The sequence below is a fragment of the Choristoneura fumiferana genome, chromosome 26 (assembly GCF_025370935.1).
Source record: "Choristoneura fumiferana chromosome 26, NRCan_CFum_1, whole genome shotgun sequence".
NCBI lineage: Eukaryota > Metazoa > Arthropoda > Insecta > Lepidoptera > Tortricidae > Choristoneura > Choristoneura fumiferana.
The window spans coordinates 7,630,073-7,651,637 of NC_133497.1; the positions used below are offsets into that span (position 1 = coordinate 7,630,073).

Below are 21,565 nucleotides of genomic sequence, written 5' to 3' on the forward strand. Positions count from 1 at the left end.
TTATAATTAGAATAATTTTGTGAATATTTTGCAATGTCTGAAATTAATTATGGCAAATATGCGTTCCGGGCCAATGAATGTCTGTGTTTTGAGACAGTTTTGTCTTTCGGAAACCTTTGTCCTCCCTTTTTCCCGAACAAAACGGGGACTATGCAACACTGTGGCATGCTCGATATTTTTATGGTACGGTTTTAAGGTGTATTAAATATTAAGGCGTATTTTAATCTAAACTTTGTCTTCACACCCGTAAAAATAGACTTTGAAAGACATACTTAAAAACCTCACACAACAGTGCGCCATCTTGTGAGACAAAAAACGATAGCCCTCATTTAGTTTTCACCCTGGCGCATGAATCGGTTTGTTCGACTGTACCTCTAAGCGCCGGCTCTAGCCCTTGATCAAGATAGAGTGAGATAGATCTACACCGCTTCCGCGTCTCTCAAAGGGCGCCATCTAAGCTTTATTTTATCATGCACTGGAAATTAGAAAAACCGCTTCTTGCAATCTGCAGGGCTACTACGAAACTCGAAACTTGAAGTTCGTGTCTTGCAGTCCCTCTGACACTTATACTATTTAATATGAGAGCGAGAGGGACGGTACGATACAAACTTCGAGTTTCGAGTTTCGTAGTAGTCCTGCTGCCGCATAGAGCGACGGTTCTTCTTGCACCACCCTAGCGTCGGCGCTGGTACCTCTATATATGTAGTGGTCAGCTTTACTTCAAATTCGGATACCTAATTTCAAGTCGCTGTCATTAACTATTGCGGACTTCTGTCCCGCGGAGACGATCCTGACCAGACTACCAGGATGCCACTGCCAGATTATTATATTTTCATCAGATTTAAGTATGCCAAATCTCAAGTCAATTTGAACACCGGAAGTATATATACATACAACCATACATTGTAAGTTAAATAAATGCTTGTAAAAAGCACGTCTAGCCAAAACAAAACTATTTTTTTTATTTTTCACCTGGTAATGAGGTCCTTCCCGGTAGCCTCGTATATGGCTTTCGACGACATGTTTGTGTGTGTGTGTGTTTCTAGTTTACTGCGCTCTGGTGTCCGTCATAGGGCTGTTCGGTTTTCTGTAAATAAAAAAAGCTGTCAAAAATAACGTTACCTACTTTTCCTCATGATAATGGAAGTTGGTTATACAAATTGCCTACATGGAAGTAGGTAGGCCAAAGTCAGTGCCGTCTTAGGCTATACGGAGGCCTTGGGGCACAAGACACAAGAACATTTTGGGCATTTTGGAAAAGTGAATGATACAATATTTTTTTTGCTGTGAATGCGATATTTTATTTACTACATATAATAATTATGATTGAAATACCAGCTTACGGGATTTATTTTGAGTTAAATCTTCTGTTGTAACTTTTTGTCGGATTAAAATAGGAAAAAGTGAACAATATATCCACTCCATTAGCTCTCCATCAGGTGACCCGTCTGCTCGTTTTCACCCTCGTTTTATATAAAAAAAATATATAGAATAGAATAGAATAGAATAGAAGACATTATTTCACATTCACAAAGACACACAAATACAACCAAACTAAAAAACAACAACAGCAAAACAAAAAAACAAAAAAAAAAGAAATACAAAAATTAAAATATATGATTTTGTGATGTCCTGCAAAAGTGAAACGGCCGCTGACTCAGCATTATGCTGAGGCGTTAAACGCCTGCAGCGCTGATATCTGTCAGAACCGTCTGTGACTCGCGGAATGATACAAATATACTAACATAAATAAAATTAAGACATATAAATATATTTTATTGTAAGTAAACAAGAAATAAAAAAAACTACAATAAACATATAAGTAAAAACAAGGACAAATAATTGTATATCGACTTTTTGTTTAGAAAAAATTACTTCCTGCCAAGTTTCTTGGGGCGCATTCTTCTTGGCAATGATGGTCTTTCCGAAACCGCTGGTATTATTAAAAGTGATAGTAGAAGAGCACTTGATCCCAAAGAAAGGAAGATCAGCGCCGTTCGCAAGACCGGCAGAGTTTTTAGTGTTTACTATGTCGTGCCAAACGTCAAAACCCACGGTGTCGTGTCGGAAGTTTTTCGAAATTCATGTGCGGAATTACATTTGAAATTTACCACGAGCTTTGCGGTGAAGGAAAACATCGTGAGGAAACCTGCACAAACCTGCGAAGCAATTCAATGGTGCGTGTGAAGTTCCCAATCCGCACTGGGCCCGCGTGGGAACTATGGCCCAAGCCCTCTTGTTAAAAGTGATAGAAGAGGCTTGATCCCAGAAAGGGGACAGCGCCGTTCGCATAGGCTGGGATGATGATGATGATGACTATGTCGTGCCATGCAATTATTTTAATATTTTTTTCATGTTACGCCTTGTAAAAGTTTTCTTTCTTCTTTTATTACACGGCCTGCTTGCAGAATTAACGTTTTGATTTTGTTTTTGACTTGTACGGCGTTTTTCGGACGCTACTTTCGAATGCCACGTCTGAATTTCGGTGTCCGGGCTTCGCGGCCGTAATTGGCGGCGAGCGGCGCTGCGATTGGCTGCGCGCGGTGGTGCGGCATCGCATGATCCGCGCTCGCGCAGGTAAGGCTCAGGCCACACTGAGCCGCGATTTGAGACTCGTACGCGAGACGGGTCAATCAACTTTTTAGTGTTGTTATTCAGACCCGTAACCAGGAGACGTCAGTGATGACAATACAAGAACAGTCAACAAAAAGTAGAGTCAGCAGAATGCTTGTATTAAACACAAACTTATTATTTAAAAAAAACTGTATTATTATAAGTATTGCTCGCGAGTCGCGGATTACACCACGTTCTAGTGTATCCTGAACCTAAAACCTTTTTTTCCTTATTTAATCTCGATTCTAGAAATAAAAAAATGTAAACTAAGTACTTATTAAAAGTATAGTAAAATGACGTCACAAACGCAAACTAAAGCCGATTTCGTATCCGTGTCAATGTAATACAAATACGAAATATGAAACTGTATGGTGGATTAGTTGAATACTAAACTGGACAGACATTTATATCATGCTTAGTAGGTCAATGAACCGTTTATGCTTTTCATGCCGTCGTACACAAGCTTGGGAGGAATGGTAGAGCGGTTTATCGGACAAGTTATCGGTATAGTAACAAAAAAAACACAAATTCATACCAATATTATAAATGCGAAAGAGTGTTTGTATGTTTGTCCGTCTTTCACGTCGAAACGGAGCGACGGATCGACGTGATTTTTCCCGAGGGAACTGCGCGCGATAACCGAATTCCACGCGTGGGAAAAAGCTAGTTGTTGCATAAATCTGCGAACAAGTTACTGGTTTGTGCGAAATTTCCAATGCCCATTTGGTTTGCGTAGCAGGTACAGTTCAGCCCAAGCCCTCTTATTCTGAGAGAAGGCCTGGTCCCAGCAGTGGGACGAACATAAGTTGAAGATAATCATGATGATTATTGGCATCGTATAATTCTATGTTGTCGTAAACTTAACTCTTAGTATGGCCATGTAAGATTCGCTAAACATTTCTCTTCGTACGCTTTTAAAACTGACCATTCAATTCATTGATTTCTATTTTATCTGATGACAGTTACAAGGGAAGCTATATGCAGCCATCGCTTCGGAGCGATACTTACTTATCCTATGAGTAACGAAAATACTGAATCGCGTGAAAAATTACTTATAAGCTTTTATTCTTTTAATAAGTTTCTGATTAAAATTACATTTTTAATACTTACAAGCTTTTTTGCTCACTGTACTTGCATTGTCAATGTCATCCAACTCACATACCTAATTGGGTACGTATACCAAATTTCAAGTAAATTCAACAACAACAACAAACGGGGCAAGATAAATAGAAGTTTATAATATAAACACACTAGCTTTTGGGTTATCGCGCCCTATGTTCCCTCGGGAACTGTGCATTTTTCCGGGATAAAAAGTAGCATAAGTCACTCTCGAGCCCATAAACTATCTCTATGCCAAAAATCACGTCGATCCGTCCGTTGCGACGTGAAAGACGGACAAACATATATACACACACTTTCGCATTTATAATATTCAGCTCGTGATTCAAGCCTCGTCGTAATTTTTGGAGTCCTAAAAATTCTATGTATATAAAAAAAAAAAACAAAAAGCAAGCCTTACATTTTGTCAAATATACTGTACACTGCCAAATTAAGGTATGGATTCTATTTTCAAAAACGATCATGATTTGTCGATCCTTCATGAACATCATGTATTTAAAAGACGCTAAAGACTGGTCTTCTACTATACATCCTGAGACACAGTTAGCCATGAGTTGGTGTACACGCGGCCTAACTCCCATGAGCGTAATCACAACTTTCGCGAGGTGCGGCCGCAAATATTGCTCGGACTTTGGAGCCGCAGTTTACGACAGCTAAACTAATAGCATCTGAGGCCCTAACAACGTAAGGCATCCGTCACACGCACATGCTGAACCCAGTTAGGAATAGTCCATTGTACATTAAGGGGCGTAAGAAGGGAATTATTAACGAGAGTCTATTAGGCTTTTTATGACTCGAGTTTGTAATCTCCTTACGGCCCGTGATACACACAATGATTTTCATCACATAGCTATAATTAAGCTTTAAAGATATAAATTAAATATAACGTTGGCTGAATTGAAACCTCTTTGGTCTAAAATGACGTACCTAACCTAATAATTTGTTTGCAAATTTTAAAACTAAACGATCCTCCCTGGAGAAGAAAAACTGTACGTAAATTCATAACTCCCGCCGGGAATAATTTAGGCCATTGTCCTTTAGTATACAGGCATGGAATAACATCATTGACGATTAAGTGTGATGAAAAGAATATAGTACAGAATGATTCGGAAGACGTGAGCAAGACCAAGACGAACCCTACCGGATTCAGATTTTTTTTTCGGACGGACTGCTGCTGTTAGCCTCTGACGGCTTTTACAGCTTACCGGAGAGAGGGTGAGCTGCCAGATGGGCCGCTCAGCAAGTAGGTGCCAAAGGGTGCTCCTATTGAGCCGACCTCGGACTTTGGACGCTAAGGGAGAGTTTGCAAGCAATCGGATTTTTATGCTACGTCGTTTCGGAAGGACTACGTTAGTCTCGACTGAGAAGAAACGACCAGAAACTCATTCAGGTTGAGGTCTGATGGGACGGATTCGTTAGTTATCGAAGACTCTTATATCGTACCAGTATTATTGATATTAACGTAATATAATTCAAGTAATAAAAGTATCAAATTAAAACCTGACCACAAATATATGACCATCGCCATGTTGCGGAATTTCATTGGAACTAATTTCTTACACTGGCAATAATTTTAATGATTGTCAGTGTCACTGTGGCGGTTTCTTTGAACAATAACAAAAAATGCCCAAAAACGATTAGTAGTCAACAACGGATCATTAATAATGTTTATAATAAACTACTGAAAAAAAAAAAACGCTTGGGGAATGAAACTATTCCACTACAAAACCTTTCCAAATCAACATCAGAGCTAACAGGTAAACGTTGTAGACAAGTCAAGATGTCATTGTTCCGACTATACAGAACTATTGCCATATACATAAGAACAACAGCGCCCTCTTGACAATAGTCATATATTTTTGGTTTACCTTTATTTACATACTAAGTGCATGGTCACTGCAATTAAAAGTGTGGGGTTTACTTAAATAAGATGTGCGAGGATACGATGCGAGGAATATGTTTGTCACGTCATGATAAATAGAAATGAGTCAATGGCAACGCTTCATTTGCCTATACTCGCACAGCACAGCTGTTTCCAGTAGAGCTGAGCTGTGCGATATACCTAGGTAAAGAAGCGTTTCTATTGGTTCATGAAAAACACATAACTCGCACATCTCTAGTGGAAACAGCTATAAGAATGAAAGACATTTAATAATACGCACTAGAGTGACAGGCTCCACCCAAATTGCTGTGAATTCGACATAGACTGTGAAATTACTATTGTCATTTGCACTTACAGCTGATAATTTGACAGCTGTCATCCTGCTACATATTGTTTCTTTAAACAATGACAGTGGTAACTAGTTTCTCTATGTAGAGAGTAGTTGGTTGGGCGGGGACAAATCGTATTGGTTCACAAGCCAACAAGGCATCAAGGGAATAGCTGAGCTGAAGTATATTAGTTTTAGTTTACTTTAGTTGTTGGTAACTCATAGGCGGTGGTGACTTCCCATCAGATGACCCGTATGCTCGTTTACCTCCCTCTCATAATAAAAAAAAGATTTAGATAACAAATCGTAGGTACGCCCATATGAAACAAGTTGGGAAATGAAATCATGTGGGAAAAATATTTTCGGCGACAAGCCAGGATCACAGTCTAATCTTTACTTCTGTCTATTGTAGAGGTTGCCTGGAAGAGATCGCTCTGAAGCGATAAGGTCGCCTATTGCTTACCTTGGAAAATCTCTATAGCGACTGATGTGCCTTTGACAACTATGGTTGCCATATATACAAGTAAAAAAAAATACATAACAAAAAACATAGTTAATCTCAAATGAACAGCTGAGTCGATATATATTTACCTATGTTTTCTGTACTGCTTACTATGTGTTGGTTACAATAAAGAGTTATTGTACCTATTGTATTGATCCTATTATAGGCTTTTAAGAACCGCTTAGCGACCGCTCCAGTAAAAAAATACGTCGGATGAACGACCGGCGACCGCGGCCGTGATCTTGACACCGCGCGGGCGCAATCTAGGTCACGCGCGGCGTCATCTCGCGTGCGTTTTGAGGTTATCTTTCTTGTATTACTGTTATGGCTGGCCGGCCGAAGGAGTGGATGGCGACGCATGAGTTGTCACCAACACTGTTAGCTGACCCGGCTCAGGATGACTTCGTCCACAGTTTCATTATGTCAGCTTCTTAAATCGTCCTCATTCTCATACAGTCTACTGTTGTGATTCGCCAACATTCCCACATCGTCACTTTCCTATCTTGTCCGCTTTCTTACGTGGGCCATAGTACCAACTCGTCAAGTCTTATTTCGACTACAGTACTAACACGTCAACATTCCAATTTAGACCACAGTGCCAACTCGTCAACATTATTGCATCGTTCATTATCCAGACTAATATAAATGTTCTATAAATGATTATTGAAAAGGGGCTTTTTTTGCAAATTACTCTCGGGATATTTTGCTATTTAAACGCTTAAATTGACCATATCTGTGAGACAACGTCTGCTAAACGTGGACGAGTTGGCACTGCTGACCAAGTAGTACTGTGGTCTATAAAAGAAAGTGGACGAGTTGACACTGTGGTCAAAATAGGAATGTAGACAAAATGGGATATGGACGATATCAGAAAGTGGACGAGTTAGGAAGGTGATGATTTAGGAATTGTAGGCTGACGACATGGCACTGTGGACGATTTAAGGTGACGAAATGGGACTGTGGACGATTTAAGGTGACGAAATGGAACTGTGGACGATTTAAGGTGACGAAATGGGACTGTGGACGAAGTCATCCTGAGCCGCTGACCCATTCGGAAATGTCCGTGGCATGCACTGTAACACGATTCCCACCGGGTAGCCGTAGGTACTATAGAATTTTATGCTGCAGTTGTATTGACTTCCTGTTCCTGCGCAGGCCCAGAGAGGACTGGGAACTTCACACGAGGGTATCCTGCCTTTTCGCATAATTATTCTCCGAAAGGGAGCGTTCAAGTATTACGTAACGCAACTTGGGGGGGGGGGGCGGTCTTGTAAAAACTTACGATGTGTTACAGGGGCGGGAGGGGGTTGTTTCAAACTACGCGTTACGTCACAGTTTTATTTTAACAAGTACATACTATAATGTCCTCAAAAGTGGGAAATTCGCATCATCAGTTGTTGTTCTTCGCCTATAAATGCTCTCATGCTAAGTTGCCAGTGTGACTGTGTCAAGAAATGCCAGCTTAATTCGGAAATTGCTAAAGAAAAGCTAAAAAATGGAAATTAAAAAAAAAATTGGGTGTTACGTAACTTTTAGGAAGGGGGGAGGGGTAAAGAAAAATGTTACGGCGCGTTACATCAAAAATCTTCAAAAATTGCGTTACGTATTACTTGAACGCCCCCAAAGCCAAAAAAATTCTCACTATATTTTCTTATGGTTTTATAGAGCACAGTAGTAGGGTAGGTTAGGCTTGTTTTATGAAAATTCCGACAAATGAATTGAGAAATAAAACATTTTGCAAAAAATAATTATGCGAAACGGCAGAGAACCTTCACAAGATTATCCAAAACAGATGTTGATAAAAAAAACTACATGGAATCATCATTGATCGACATCCGTTGCATGTCCACAACCGTTGGAACGACCTGATCAAATGACGTGTTAACAATTTTTTACGAAATTTAAAATCCTGCTCTTTATTGTAGTAGGTACAGTTTGCAGAAATATATGATGGTCAACGCCGCGCAAAAACATCTGATCCTCCATTGAGGTCATAAGTGTATGACGACACTTGCTCAGTAACAATACGTGACGCTTTGTAAACGGCATAAAGGTGCGACCAAACCGCTGCTTAAAAAACGGTGACGGGACGGAATCGCAGTGACGCACCGTATGCACACCGTTTTTATCGCATGCTTTCCACACCGCTGCTTAAAATAAGGAATCACAGTGACGAGCCGTAAACATCAGGACTTTACCGAACAAAAGTCTTAAAAGTCTTGTCGTTTACGTACGGCCCGTCACTGCGATTCCGCACCGTTTGCGTATTTTAAGCAGCGGTTTTACAGTTAAATGTAATGCTGTAATTTTTTACTAACAAATAACTAAATTAAATAACTATTAACTGTGAAAGGTTAATCATCGGATGGCAAGTGGACCGCATATAATTTAACAACATGACATGATACACTTTTTCACTAAGCTGAACACTGAAAAGGATATTTTGATATGTGGACATTAAGGGGAACGAAGCTTAAAAGGTTACTTGGCATTTTGACATAATAGTACTAAAAATATACCTAAAAGTATGCCTAAAAGGTGTTGGCTAACACAGTATAGTTTTTTTTTAATAGCTTTTGTCCAATGGGATAATTTTGCCAGCGTCAAGTCAGTGTATTATCAGTTTGCGAGAATGACATTGTTGCAACTCTTCTGTTTAAATGTAACTAAGCAATTAAAATAATCAGGGTTATAAACTATCAGCAAGAACGATGATAAAAAGTAACCATTGTCATAACAATAAAAAAAAAGATGACATCTCTAATAACAAGCGAAGTGTTAATTATATAAATTGTACCATTTGTACCTATAAGTACCATTCAATCGAAAATGAGTAGAACAAACACCTTAGCAAAGGTACAGGTGCAAAGGGCAAAATGACGACAGTCAAATTATCATATTTTGCTTTCCGGCTATTTTACTATAACCAGTACGAACTCTTAAATGCGTTTCATCGAAGCATTGAGCGAAGTTTGGCGTACGAAAACTGCCGGCATTCCGAAAAAATGCCGGTACGGTAGTGGAATACAGGGGATAGAGTCAACACACAAAATGTCTATCGTTCAGTAATAAATACGATACAATCATTTCCTGATAGTAACAAGTGGTAAAGTTGAAAATCACTCGTTTGCTTCGTGATTTTCAGCACATTGTGGCTACGCAGCGTGGCAGTGTTATGTGGCTAATATATGCCGCATGCTACGTCAGCGAGGGTCAGAGGCTACCTGTGGAATCTGTAGGTACGTTTGTTACCAATTATTGTGCTTACAGCAGCTAAACATCTTAAACGGGTGATTTGAAAGGAAAACCTGATGTTTCAGCGTACGCGAAAAAATAAAAAATATACAAGGTGTCTTTAGGTGTCAGAGCTGTCAAAAATATACAAGGTGTCTTTAGGTGTCAGAGCTGTCAAAAATATACAAGGTGTCTTTAGGTGTCAGAGCTGTCAAAAATATACAAGGTGTCTTTAGGTGTCCGAGCTGTCAAAAATATACAAGGTGTCAGCGCTGACTCCCCCCGAGGAGTTCGCATTTATGCTGAGGCGGGATCTTCATTTCGGATGCACACTGTTTTGTATTTTATCCTTTTTTAGGGTTCCGTACCTCGATAGGAAAAAACGGGACCCTTATAGGATCACTTTGTTGTCCGTCCGTCTGTCTAGAGCCTTTTTCTCGGGAACGCGTGGAGGTATCAAGCTGAAATTTATAGCAAATACTCAGGTCTACTGTCCCCTGTCCCTTGGAGCTGTGAAAAAATCAAACTTCTAAGCCAACGCAATCAAAAGATACAGCCGTTTATGCCGCAAATTTTCGAAACTCGCAAGGGAATCAAAACCTACAGGGTACTTCCCGTGAACTCAGAATCTTGAAATTTGGTACGAAGCAACGTCTTATAGCACAGATAAAGGAAAAATTGCGAAAACCGTAAATTTTTTGTTACATCATATGATAAAAATATTTTTAATAATTCTAAAGTTACTACCGACAGGTTTGTACGGAACCCTCGGTGCGCGAGTCCGACTCGCACTTGGCCGTTTTTTTATATTATTTTGTATTTTATCTATTAATTATTATTTTATTACCTACCTAGACGGCAATGGGGGGATGAACTGGACTGCTTCTTGAAGGACTGACCCTTTTATGCAGTGGACAGAGAGCATTGGAAGTATCGGGGGAGGCCTTTGCTCATCAGTGAGACAAAATAAGCTGATGGTAATAATATTTTTCATCTCTCCTGTTCGGAAAGTTTAATTTTCATGGGTACATAGCCGGGTGGAAAATTGCGTTTTCATCTCTAGGGTGGAAAGTATTTTATTTTTATTTTTCGATTAGCCACGGAGTCGAAGATAATTGAGTTACGTCAATGACACATTTTTTTTCACGTATCGGCATGGCCATTTAGATGTACGTCGTGACCAAGGAGCTTATAGGTATATACAACACTGGAGGTTGAACGCCGAACATCCGTTTGAAACAAGAAATTTGATCTTTATTACGTCACGAACATATTCCATCTCTTTCTTTAGTTAGGTTAAGAAAGAGATGGAAGTCATTAATATAAAGGTCAAACTTCTTCGTTCGGCTTTCAACCTCCTGTTTTGTTTTGTTTTTCGAGCGCCAGAAATATCTCGGGTGAATTGGGTCACTTTCCACCCTTGGTTATCAATCTACTATTTATCTATTATAATTTGTGTGACATGAAAAAACTTTTTTTTTTCTTTAAATTGTTACAGAATATTTCAGCACATGGCTCGGTTAATCTGAAATTCTGAATGAATATTTCTGGACATGTTTTCCAGGATTTTTCATAGTGGGCAACAAAATGAAATGTCTCGGTCGATGTCCAAAGTGTACAGCGTCAAAAGCGTGACTAAATTTGAATCAAAAATCCTATAAAAATATAATGTTAATCTTTAACATATAATAAATTTTGAAATAAAAAAAATTGACGGCACGAATAATTGATTTTAATAATTTTTATTTAATAAAGGAATCTTAATTTTATTTTCCAGTCGAGCAAAGTTCACATTTGCTAGAATTTTGTACTTTAGTACAAAAATAATAAATTAAAAAAATATTTATATTATATTTATTATAAATAATAAATTTATTTAGTACTAGTGCGTTAGGCCTTATTAGGTTAAGTGTATGTATGTATGTATGAACGTCATCGATCGTACCATTCGTACCTACGCGCGTAATTTATTTAAAAACTTACAATTCATTCACTATTACATGAAAGTCGTGATTGCCATTATCGTGACAACGCCTTCGGTTGGCATTAAAAAGGGTACTTATCAAATAACATTACTTTGAAAAGAATGATCGACAAAATACACAATGGTTATTTGATATACTACATTTTCACATAAATTTACAATTGAAGAAGATTGTAATTAAATAAAGTTAACCTGAACGTAGTAGATGATACACGCCCAAAAATTTTGTCTAATTAACAGTTTCACTGAAAAATTTATTATATCAAATGACCATTATGTATTTAGTCCATTATTCCTTTATATTTTTGACACGTTCCCATTCAAAGTTGTTGTTAATAATTAGAAAAAGTGTGTTAGACATAAAAACTAACTAACCCATAGCACAATACACACAACTAAGTTACTTTGTTACGTATATTGTGCCCATAGAGTTAAACCACGGTAAGTTCAAACTGACGAGAGGTTTAGTTCAAAGGTTAAATAATGATTTGAGCGAAGAAAACAACAATCAATACGTATCTGTGACGGAGGTACCTACAGAGTCAAGGTGACCTCCGCACGCAAACTGGACTCGCTAACTGTCTGTTAAATAAGGCAAAACTAATAAGTGAATACTTTTGTGCTTAATTTAGCAATGAGTGTACTGATTGCTAAATTAAGCACAAAAAGTATTGCTAAAATAAGAACATGCTTTGACAGATTTTCTATGCTTTTTAACATGTGTAAAAGACCAGGGGAAGGCGACCACTTTAAACCGGCTTTGCAAGCGTCATCCAGCATGTGGAACTTAGGATGTTATTGGAGTATTTACATGATGATATCCCTGACTATTGTCAGGTCTTCTCCAAGGTAGGGTTTTGTACTCTCCTATTAGAGAGTTCCCTGAGGCAGGGCGCAGGTCGCTACTGTTGAAAACGCACTCACCCTTGAAAAAGATCTTCCGAGAGCATCAAAATTAGTCAGACCGTTTCTGACTAATTACGATGCCAATGCCAATCTATATGGAAGTCACTAGGCCAATTCAGTAATAACATCGTTATCGTATAAATGGAGATAATAGACCATTGCTTTGGTTGTGTCAAATCTTTAAGACAGTAACAGTGTGTGTGGTATTCGAGTTTCCCCTCAAAATCAAAGTCAAAATATGTTTATTAAATTTAGGCTATAACAAGCACTTATGAATGTCAAAAAAATCTACCACCGGTTCGGATAAACCTCTGTTGAGAAGAATCTGACAAGAAACTCAACGAGTTATATATTTTTTAAACAGATTTACAATATTATTATTAAATGATATCAATACATCACAAGTATTTAACACAACTTAATTTTTAACACAGTAGATTTGCTATTTGAAGTAAGGGATCATCAATGCGGATCGGAATTATTTCCAAATAAATACCTGTCCATGATATAATCATTAATTTATAATACGCCTTAGAGCTTAGATATTAATGTCTTCTTGACAATAGATTTGAATTTTGTATCCGTTTCATTGGTGATATTTTTTGGAATTTTATTATAAAAACGAATGCAATTTCCCAGAAACGACTTTTTGGTTTTAGCCATTCTATAAGATGGAACTTTAAGCTTCCCTGTGTTTCTGGTAGCCTTGTTAACAGAACGACTGGGTTTTTTTTTACTAATGTTAATTTGATTAGTTTTGTTAACAGAACTAGGATTTTTTGTCCCATTAGTTCTGTCAATTTGATTAACCCTGTAAACAGAACTACTGGGATTTTTTATGATCTATATCAGTTAGGTACTTTGGTTATCTCCTCGTTGGTACTTTAGTTTCAATAATGGCATTCATCGTGCAAATAGATAAGTCTCTATTAGAGACATTCTACTGCAATACAATGCACACACTGAACTGTATATTTAGACAATCGATGGCATTATTAATGGGCTCTGTGATTATTTCAAAGATTGCCCATACAACATTAGCATTCAACAATCCACAGTATTGGATTGTGATGCATGGCACCGCAGTGTCAGGTTGGTTAGCACTAAATATAGCCATACAAGAATTCTAATTATACAGTTATATTAATATGAAATAACTGTTTATGTAAAATCTATCAGTGCTAGTCTGCTAGTAACTGTAAATATTTATGTTTATTCAAATTATGTGATGCAATTGGTATTTTTTTGCCAAATGTTTTATAAATATGACGAAGACTTGTTTTCAACTAAATTGTAAGAGTTTAAAATTAACATATTACTTACTCAGTTTATTATATTAGCTATCAATACCACCTGAATATCTGATGCCCACCTGTGTCAATACGGGTGTACAAACAACTTTAAGGTTTACAAAATCCATCATAGCTATGAATCTTATTAGTCTGGATAGGAATTAGGTAGGTTTTAATATTATTATTAATTTGGCATTGTAATTTTATTTTTGGCTGACATTATTTATGTACTTCGATAACAATTACACATTAATTAATTTATATTTCATTTGACGATCCTTGTGTTTTTTTTTTATATTACCCGATTTGTATTTTTTTTTCAGAACATAATAAATATGAAAAAATAATTAAATACAATAAAACTTTCACGAATGCACTAGCATTTGCGTAGGTAGGTATGGCAGCGCACCTACCGTAGTAAGTAGATTAGTTTAGTTAGTTTTTAGTTTGGTTGGAGACTGAAAACCAGCGACCTCGCTGAGTCTCATGTCCATTTTGCCTCACTTAATAATGTTATCTGTCTTTTGCCTATTGTAATTTTTGGTTTGTGATGGTGAATAAAAATGTCTATTATTATTATTATTTGCGTAGGTATTTTTTCTCTCCAAAAATCGAGCGACTTACAGGGTGTGTAAAAATCAGCTCAACTTCCAAATTTTTTGCTCAAACCGGGAAAAAATCGGGAAGCGGGATTCCAAGCCAAAGGTGACGCTACGAAAGAAAAAACAAACTTTGAATCCACGTTTCATTTACGTAGTCGCTTAGTTTCACAAATTAGATATTCAAATATGAAGTTTGACGCGCGGCGACCGGTTCCACTATTTAGCTACACGTACAAATTCCAACGAGGCGTTTTTTTTTCTAAACTGCCTAACAGGTCTGATTATATTATAGAGTTGTTTACGCACTTTTTGAATCATGTATATACTAAAATTTGAATAGTTTTTTTCTCTCCTTTTTTATGTCACGAAACTTCTCATTTTCTTACATATTTCGCGTTTTCGCGTAACATATTCCAATGAATGCAAAGTAGCTCATAAATAATACATTATTTACAATACAACAAGCTACGTATAAATCCTTACGTAAAACCACTGACGGACAAACTTTCGTATTTCATTAGCGCGATATCAATGTATGTATGCCCAACTGCACCGCGAGGCGGACCTCTGTGCAATGAGAATCGCAAACACTTCCCTCAGCCAAATTCAATTACTTACTTTAGATTATAACAAATTATAAAAACAACAAAACACTCACTTCCTGGCAGAGCGTATCTGCAAGATAAATCACTGTCCGATAAGGCAAGTTGTCACTCGCGGGGCGCAGACGCGTGCGCTCGGCTCGGATGATGGCGGGCGACTGACACTGACAGCAACGTGACGTGAGCAAACGAGCCAGCGTCGTTTAACCGTTATCAAGCAACTTTCGGCAACTGCCGACTTATATAGAGTGAGAATCATGCCTCTGATAACGATAGGCATTGTTGGATAGCTTTGTCGAAAATTGCACCGTCCGTTTGTACGCTCTCGATAACCTGCGCGTGAGACACGTCGCGGTCTTGGCGGAGCGAACTTTGGACGCGGAGCTGCCTAACGACAGCGAAAAATGGACATCTATTCTACGCTTGCATTGTGAGGCAAATAAAACCAAAGTGGCTCTGTAACGTTGCTACGGAGTCACAGTATTTTGTCGTGGATACCTTTTTTTGTTCGATACCTCTACACATCTCGCAAAAATATGAATTAATTATAAAGTTTCGTGTTATATCCGCAATTTTTCCTTTACATTTCGTAAAAACCTTGGAACGTTGCATTTTAAAACCTACTTACCTTGTCCAGGTTTATTCAGACACACCTTTATAGCTTTCTAAAAATTGACAACATAAATATGAAACTTTTCTTTTTTTAATACGTACTATAATATCACCCTGTATTATCCAGCCGACCGTGCAGCGAAAGCGAGTCGCTGGCCAAGTGGCCACCTTTTGAAATTACATTACTCAAAAAACCTTCAAAAACCCCTGACGTTGCCATTTCGAAATTCAATATCTCAAAAACAAAGCCTCCGCAAAGAAACCCGCTTCCACGTAATAAAATCGAAATCGGTCCATTTGTTTGAGAGCTACGATGTCACAGACAGATTTATTTATTTTATTTATTGCTCTCTCTTTATTATCATAACATCCCTCTTTTTGCGCTGGGGGTTGGGAGTTAACTGCTGCATATACAGGGAGTCCCTGAACATGGGGTTTTAAATCCAGGGTTCGATTCTAGTCGCATAACTGAGCTACTTTTGTTCTGCTACTTTTTAAAAATATGATCACTGTTATTTTTTTTTTAACACAAATAAAAATTAATTTTCAATGTATGCGATACAATACTAAAAGGACGGCACATTTATAAATTATTCTTAGAGATGTCAAATAAATGTCAAAAATTATTTCAAGGCCCCCGTACCAAGAAACAGTGATAACACCGCAATGTCCGATACACAGATTTAACAATCAAACTTTGAGGATCAAAATGATCTAAACTTATATTGTATTGTATTGTAAAACTCATTATTGTACATAAAAACACATGAAAATAACATAACACAGGATAATAAGATGTACAAAGGCGAACTTATCCCTTAAAGGGATCTCTTCCAGTTAACCTTTAAACGATTGACAGGATATCAGACACAAGAGTAGACAAGACACTACAAGTACAATGAAAAGGTAAAAGAACCGAAATTTAAATTAACTAAAAAAAAAACATTTCAAATACACATACATATATAGGTACACAAACTAATACATATCAAGACAAATAAACTACATGCAAAATACAGATATACATATACACCGCATATACACAAAACAAAACATACCTACAACACTGCCTCCTTTAGGAATTTATAATTAAGAACTTATATTTTTGAAAACGTTACAATACAAAAGTAGCTTAGTTTCGTGAGTAGAGTTGAACATTGAATTAAAAGCCCCATGGCCAGAGACACCCTGTATAGTCAAAGTCAAAGTCAAAATATCTTTATTCAATTTAGGCTACAACAAGCACTTATGAATGTCAAAAAAAAAATCTACCACCGGTTCGGAAAAACCCCTGTTGAGAAGAATCCGGCACGAAACTCAACAGAAGAAGCAAGAAGCTCAACTATAATTAATCAATTATAATTTTGTATTACGGAAGATAACATAAGAATAAGAATAATTTATTTTAGCAAGAAGTTTACATAGTGCACAAAAATTACAGAAATACACATTTGATAAAATACAAATAAAATCATCTGACTTTTCGGCGGCCTTCGCACTAGACTCTTCTGTATCGCGAGTTCAAATGAAGTCTTAAAAATACAAAATCCCTAAAAGTAATAAAAGTGAACTTACTTAAATGATTGTGACATATGTGTGCGTGTGTGTGTGTGTGTTTGTGTGTGGGTGTGTATGGTGATGTGTGTATGTGTTGTGTGTTGTGTGTGTGTGTTTTTTTTTTTTTTTACAGGCGTTCAATTGCAGGCTTTAAGGAGATCTTCCGTATCTTGGTAATTCAGTTTAGCTAGATGTTCTTCTATAGCACTTTTTAGCTTGGCAGCAGAAAGTCATGCAAATTTTGTTGTAAATTACATTAGGGAGGCAGATGTCTGGCGAAACTAGATTTGATTGATGGCAGAGGTATATACGCTATATACGCCGAGAGGAGAGGGTAGGAAAGTCATGTCTTACAATTACTTTCCGATGAGTAGTCACGCTACTTTTGTAATGTATAATTGTCTGACCCTTACAACCCAACATATACACGTTCCAGTTTCGTGCAGTGAAGTTTTGGAAAGAGGGAGGTGAAAAATTTAAAGTTTCTTTGACTTTATTAATTTTTCACCTCTTTTAGGGTTCTGTAGTTCTACAATATTGTAGTCCTTAAAAACATTATTCGTTTTTAAATTGATCCTTTACAAGTAAACAATATATACATTTCAATTCGTGGGGTCTGGGAAAGGATTAAAGATAAATCATTTTTGTTTAAAGATGAATAAAATCATGCAAAATTACATTACAGCTTTCTAGCGCTAACAGACTCTAAGCTAAGCCGCGGTTGGGATACACGTGGCGAAACTATAAAGGTTCCTTGTAAAATCAATTATTGATTTTGTACCATATTTACATTTCAGCAAGGTCTAATATTTGTGTACATTTATGTGGTCACTATAAGTACTAGCAATTTACTAGCAAGCAAAGCCGCGTACCAATGCTAGTAAATAAATATTAATAATCAGTGTACTTTTTAAACTGATAGGATCGAAGGTACGCTGCGAAGTAGGGAAACAAAGGTTTGCAATCAAGATACGAATACCGACTACTGCAAGCGAGCCATGAGCGAGGAGACTATACCGCTTCGGAGCAAAATGCATAAATGGCATTATGAGACACAATGTCTATGCAACGAAAAGACAGTACAAGCAGCATAATGGACCGTTCACAATTATTTTGAACATGAAACTACCGTGAGACTTAGGGGCTGTTTCACCATCCATTGATTAGTGTTAACTGGCGGTTAGGTGTGATGCCCTCTCTATTTGTTTTGTAGCCGTATGGTGTCGGTCGAGAATTGCACCACCACCTCTCTTCCCGTGGGGTCGTAAGAGGCGACTAAGGGATAAACCGGAGGATGGGCAGCAGCGTCCTCCGCGAACTATCGGATATAACTGCGGTCGCCAACCCGCCTGCCAAGCGTGGCGAAATTTCCTCCCCAAGGTATAAGATATAAAATAAATAAAATAGCGGAAAGCACAAGACCGGTCTGAGTGGAGAGCCTTGGGGGAGGCCTATGTCCAGCAGTGGACGTCTTTCGGCTGACATGATGAATAGACGGAGACGGCATCACATTTAACCGTCGGTTAACCCTAATCAATGGATGGTGAAACAGCCCCTTATTCATATTAAATGATATTGTCCCGGATAACACACGTCTAGCACATAAATCAAATCATTAATCATTTAATACGATTACAATCATATTTAAATAAAACCCACACCTTTCATTTATAATTTAAATGTTTTTTTTTATTAATACGTTTTTGTTTTCATCTCACTAAATAAAATTCAAATTTCTTTATTTCGAAATAGAAAGACATACATAAATAGTATTTTATGCAACTGTATCATAATAAGGGCCATTGACACACGAGGCGAAGCCGAGTGTCATAATAGATAGGTACGCATGTCTCAATGGCTGATTATGAATAGTTGCATACATTACTTTTTCTACGAGCTCAAAAATAAACTATAAATAAACAATGAATACTTACATAACGGCACAATAAATGAATTTTTCGATTTTAAAGGTAGCAAATAACTGCTCACTTTCATTGCCGCCTGTTTTATTTCTGGCGGCGTCATCATTTCTGCATCACTTAATTCACCAAAGTCGCACATTCTAACAGATAAAAAGTCATTTAACTAGTGATTAACTCTTTTATTTCTTTCAATTTTAAAGAACTCCGTGCAAAAGCAAAACAAATCCCGCTATTTTGAAACTTTTTTTATTTAAATAATTACAACAATGGACCCGGGAACTTTAACAATACAGCCAAATTAAATAATTCGAAATATTAAAATTAAAGTTTTTAAAATTTTTAATTTTAATTCCCGCCATTTGCAGTGCGAAAAAGAACACTGTGAAACGTTTCATAATGAAATGTCAAAGTTGGGATCACACAATGCACCTCATTGGATTACCGATAGCGATATCGTTAGTAGCACATTGTAGTACAGTGAAGGAATTTAATTCATAGGCCACCATGGAACCTTTTCAAAGGAAAATTCATTACGACTTTCCTTGTTAATTAATGCGATGTCACTATGACGTTTAGGCCAATGAATTAAACTCCTTGACCGTACGCGAGTAGAAAAAAATATTAGTAAGTGCTTAGAAACTATGTTAGGTTATCATGGATACGAGGGGAAAAACTCAGTGCGTGAAGTCAATAAACAATTACACAAAATTAAGTGTAAAAAGTGCAAATACGTCTACGCGGTAAACAACAAGAGCCACGCGCGACGCATCCCATCCTCGTCGCCAACTTGTAATATATTAAATTAAACGTCGCAATTAATTAATGGACTTTATTTCCTTAGGACACAATTACAAAGCACGTATATAAACCGCCATCTTCCAAGAGAGAGAGAGAGAGCATCGGGAGAGAGCGGAAAGCAAACATAAGTCCTACTACACTCTATCAAACAATGGTACGAACTACGATATAAAAAATAAAAAAAATGAAAAAAAAAACTTTATTTCAGACCAAGCAAAAGTCCATATTTAATGGTCCAGATATGCCTTACTTAACTAACCGAATCGGTAGGGTTTTTCGTTCCTGCCTACGTCTCCTGAATCGTCGCGCGGAACAGCAAAAACTGTTCTCTTTTCTAGTTTTTAGTAATGGGTAGAGGTATTAAAGCGGACACGTAAAAAAAAGATCACACAACTGTACTATTACTTATTCTGTGACAAAACAGAGCTTTATATTAATTTTTACCGACTCAACTCCAAGAAGTTAAAAGACAAAGTAATTATTTATTTTCATATAGATTTAAAAAAAAGAACACCGAGTAAATTAGAGGAGAGTAAGATATTCAAAAGCGATAAACGCTAGTCATCGTTGACAGTACGACATATACCTTAGAAAAAGCAGCGGATAAGATAAAACAATTAATCAGATTCGTTGTTTCTATTCTATAAACTGACTAATTTTGGTAAAAAGTGTAAACGTTATCAATCAACAGGCGATTGAGTCACGCACGCTCCTCGGTCGCGCGATTTTGTGAAATAAAGCAATAAATTATGAATTATATGTTCCGGATTACGAAATTAGGATTAATGTATCACGCTATATGTGTAAGGAATTGTGAAATTTGAAACAATCGTTATTTAGACGTACCAAAAAATAATTCTGTAAAAAAAAAGCTTTTCAGGGTTCCGTAATCGCATCCGTAATCCTTTATGTGTCACGTCAATGTCATTATGTCACTCGTCAGGGTGGTGAATTTTACCGAATCATTTAACTTACCATAATTTCATTTGCTATAATTTTAGTTGCCATAACAACGTTTGCCATAAAATATATAGAACCGTGCCGTTCTCAGGATTTTTTAAATTTTATCTTATAGAGTGCACTATTAGGTCGTCGACCCCTGTACAAACGTCAGCTGTTTGCTTCGAAATTAAGCAGATAATGTCAATTAATCACATATAATTGTTTATCTTACATTAGTAACGGATTTATTAGATAGCCCAGCTGATAATTATTTAAAGTACCTAGTGATTAAGTCTGTATTTTTTATAACTGCGAAAGTGAATGCGTTTTCGTCAAACTTTAAACCTAAAATTGCTAAAAGTGGCTCCGAAGCGGTAATGTTTCGTGCGTCCCTGTGTGTACCCCATTTGGTAACACAGAACATCCTAGCACGGGGCCCTTAGTTGGAACTCTTCTCTAAAACAAATAACTATTGAAATAAACAGTTTTTCATTTTCATTTTCATATTAAAACACCAGAATAAACAATGGGATAAACAAATTATTCGCAGACGAAGTCGCGAGCAAAAGCCAGTTAGTACATAATTAATTAGCGAATGCAATATTGCATTATTGTATTGCAAGAATGAATACTAGAGGATGTTTACCAACACAACACCGCAGTGACGAGG

The 21,565-nt window shown here is 37.2% G+C and overlaps 1 protein-coding gene across 2 annotated transcripts in view; it reads right to left on the reverse strand.

The window, feature by feature from the left end:
- The window catches only part of ATPCL (ATP-citrate synthase), a 64,506-nt gene that overhangs the window by 29,845 nt on the left and 13,096 nt on the right, over positions 1 to 21,565 (reverse strand). Inside the window, exons 1-2 of one of the 2 annotated variants that reach the window (XM_074107740.1) lie at positions 15,121 to 15,267; positions 973 to 1,087 (exon numbers count right to left, since the gene is read on the reverse strand). In XM_074107740.1, the coding sequence (XP_073963841.1) occupies positions 973 to 1,022 (50 nt within the window). In that variant the 5' untranslated portion in view covers positions 1,023 to 1,087; positions 15,121 to 15,267. Of the gene's footprint in view, positions 1 to 972; positions 1,088 to 15,120; positions 15,268 to 21,565 lie in introns of those variants that run through there. The other variant, XM_074107741.1, reaches the window with a different exon arrangement.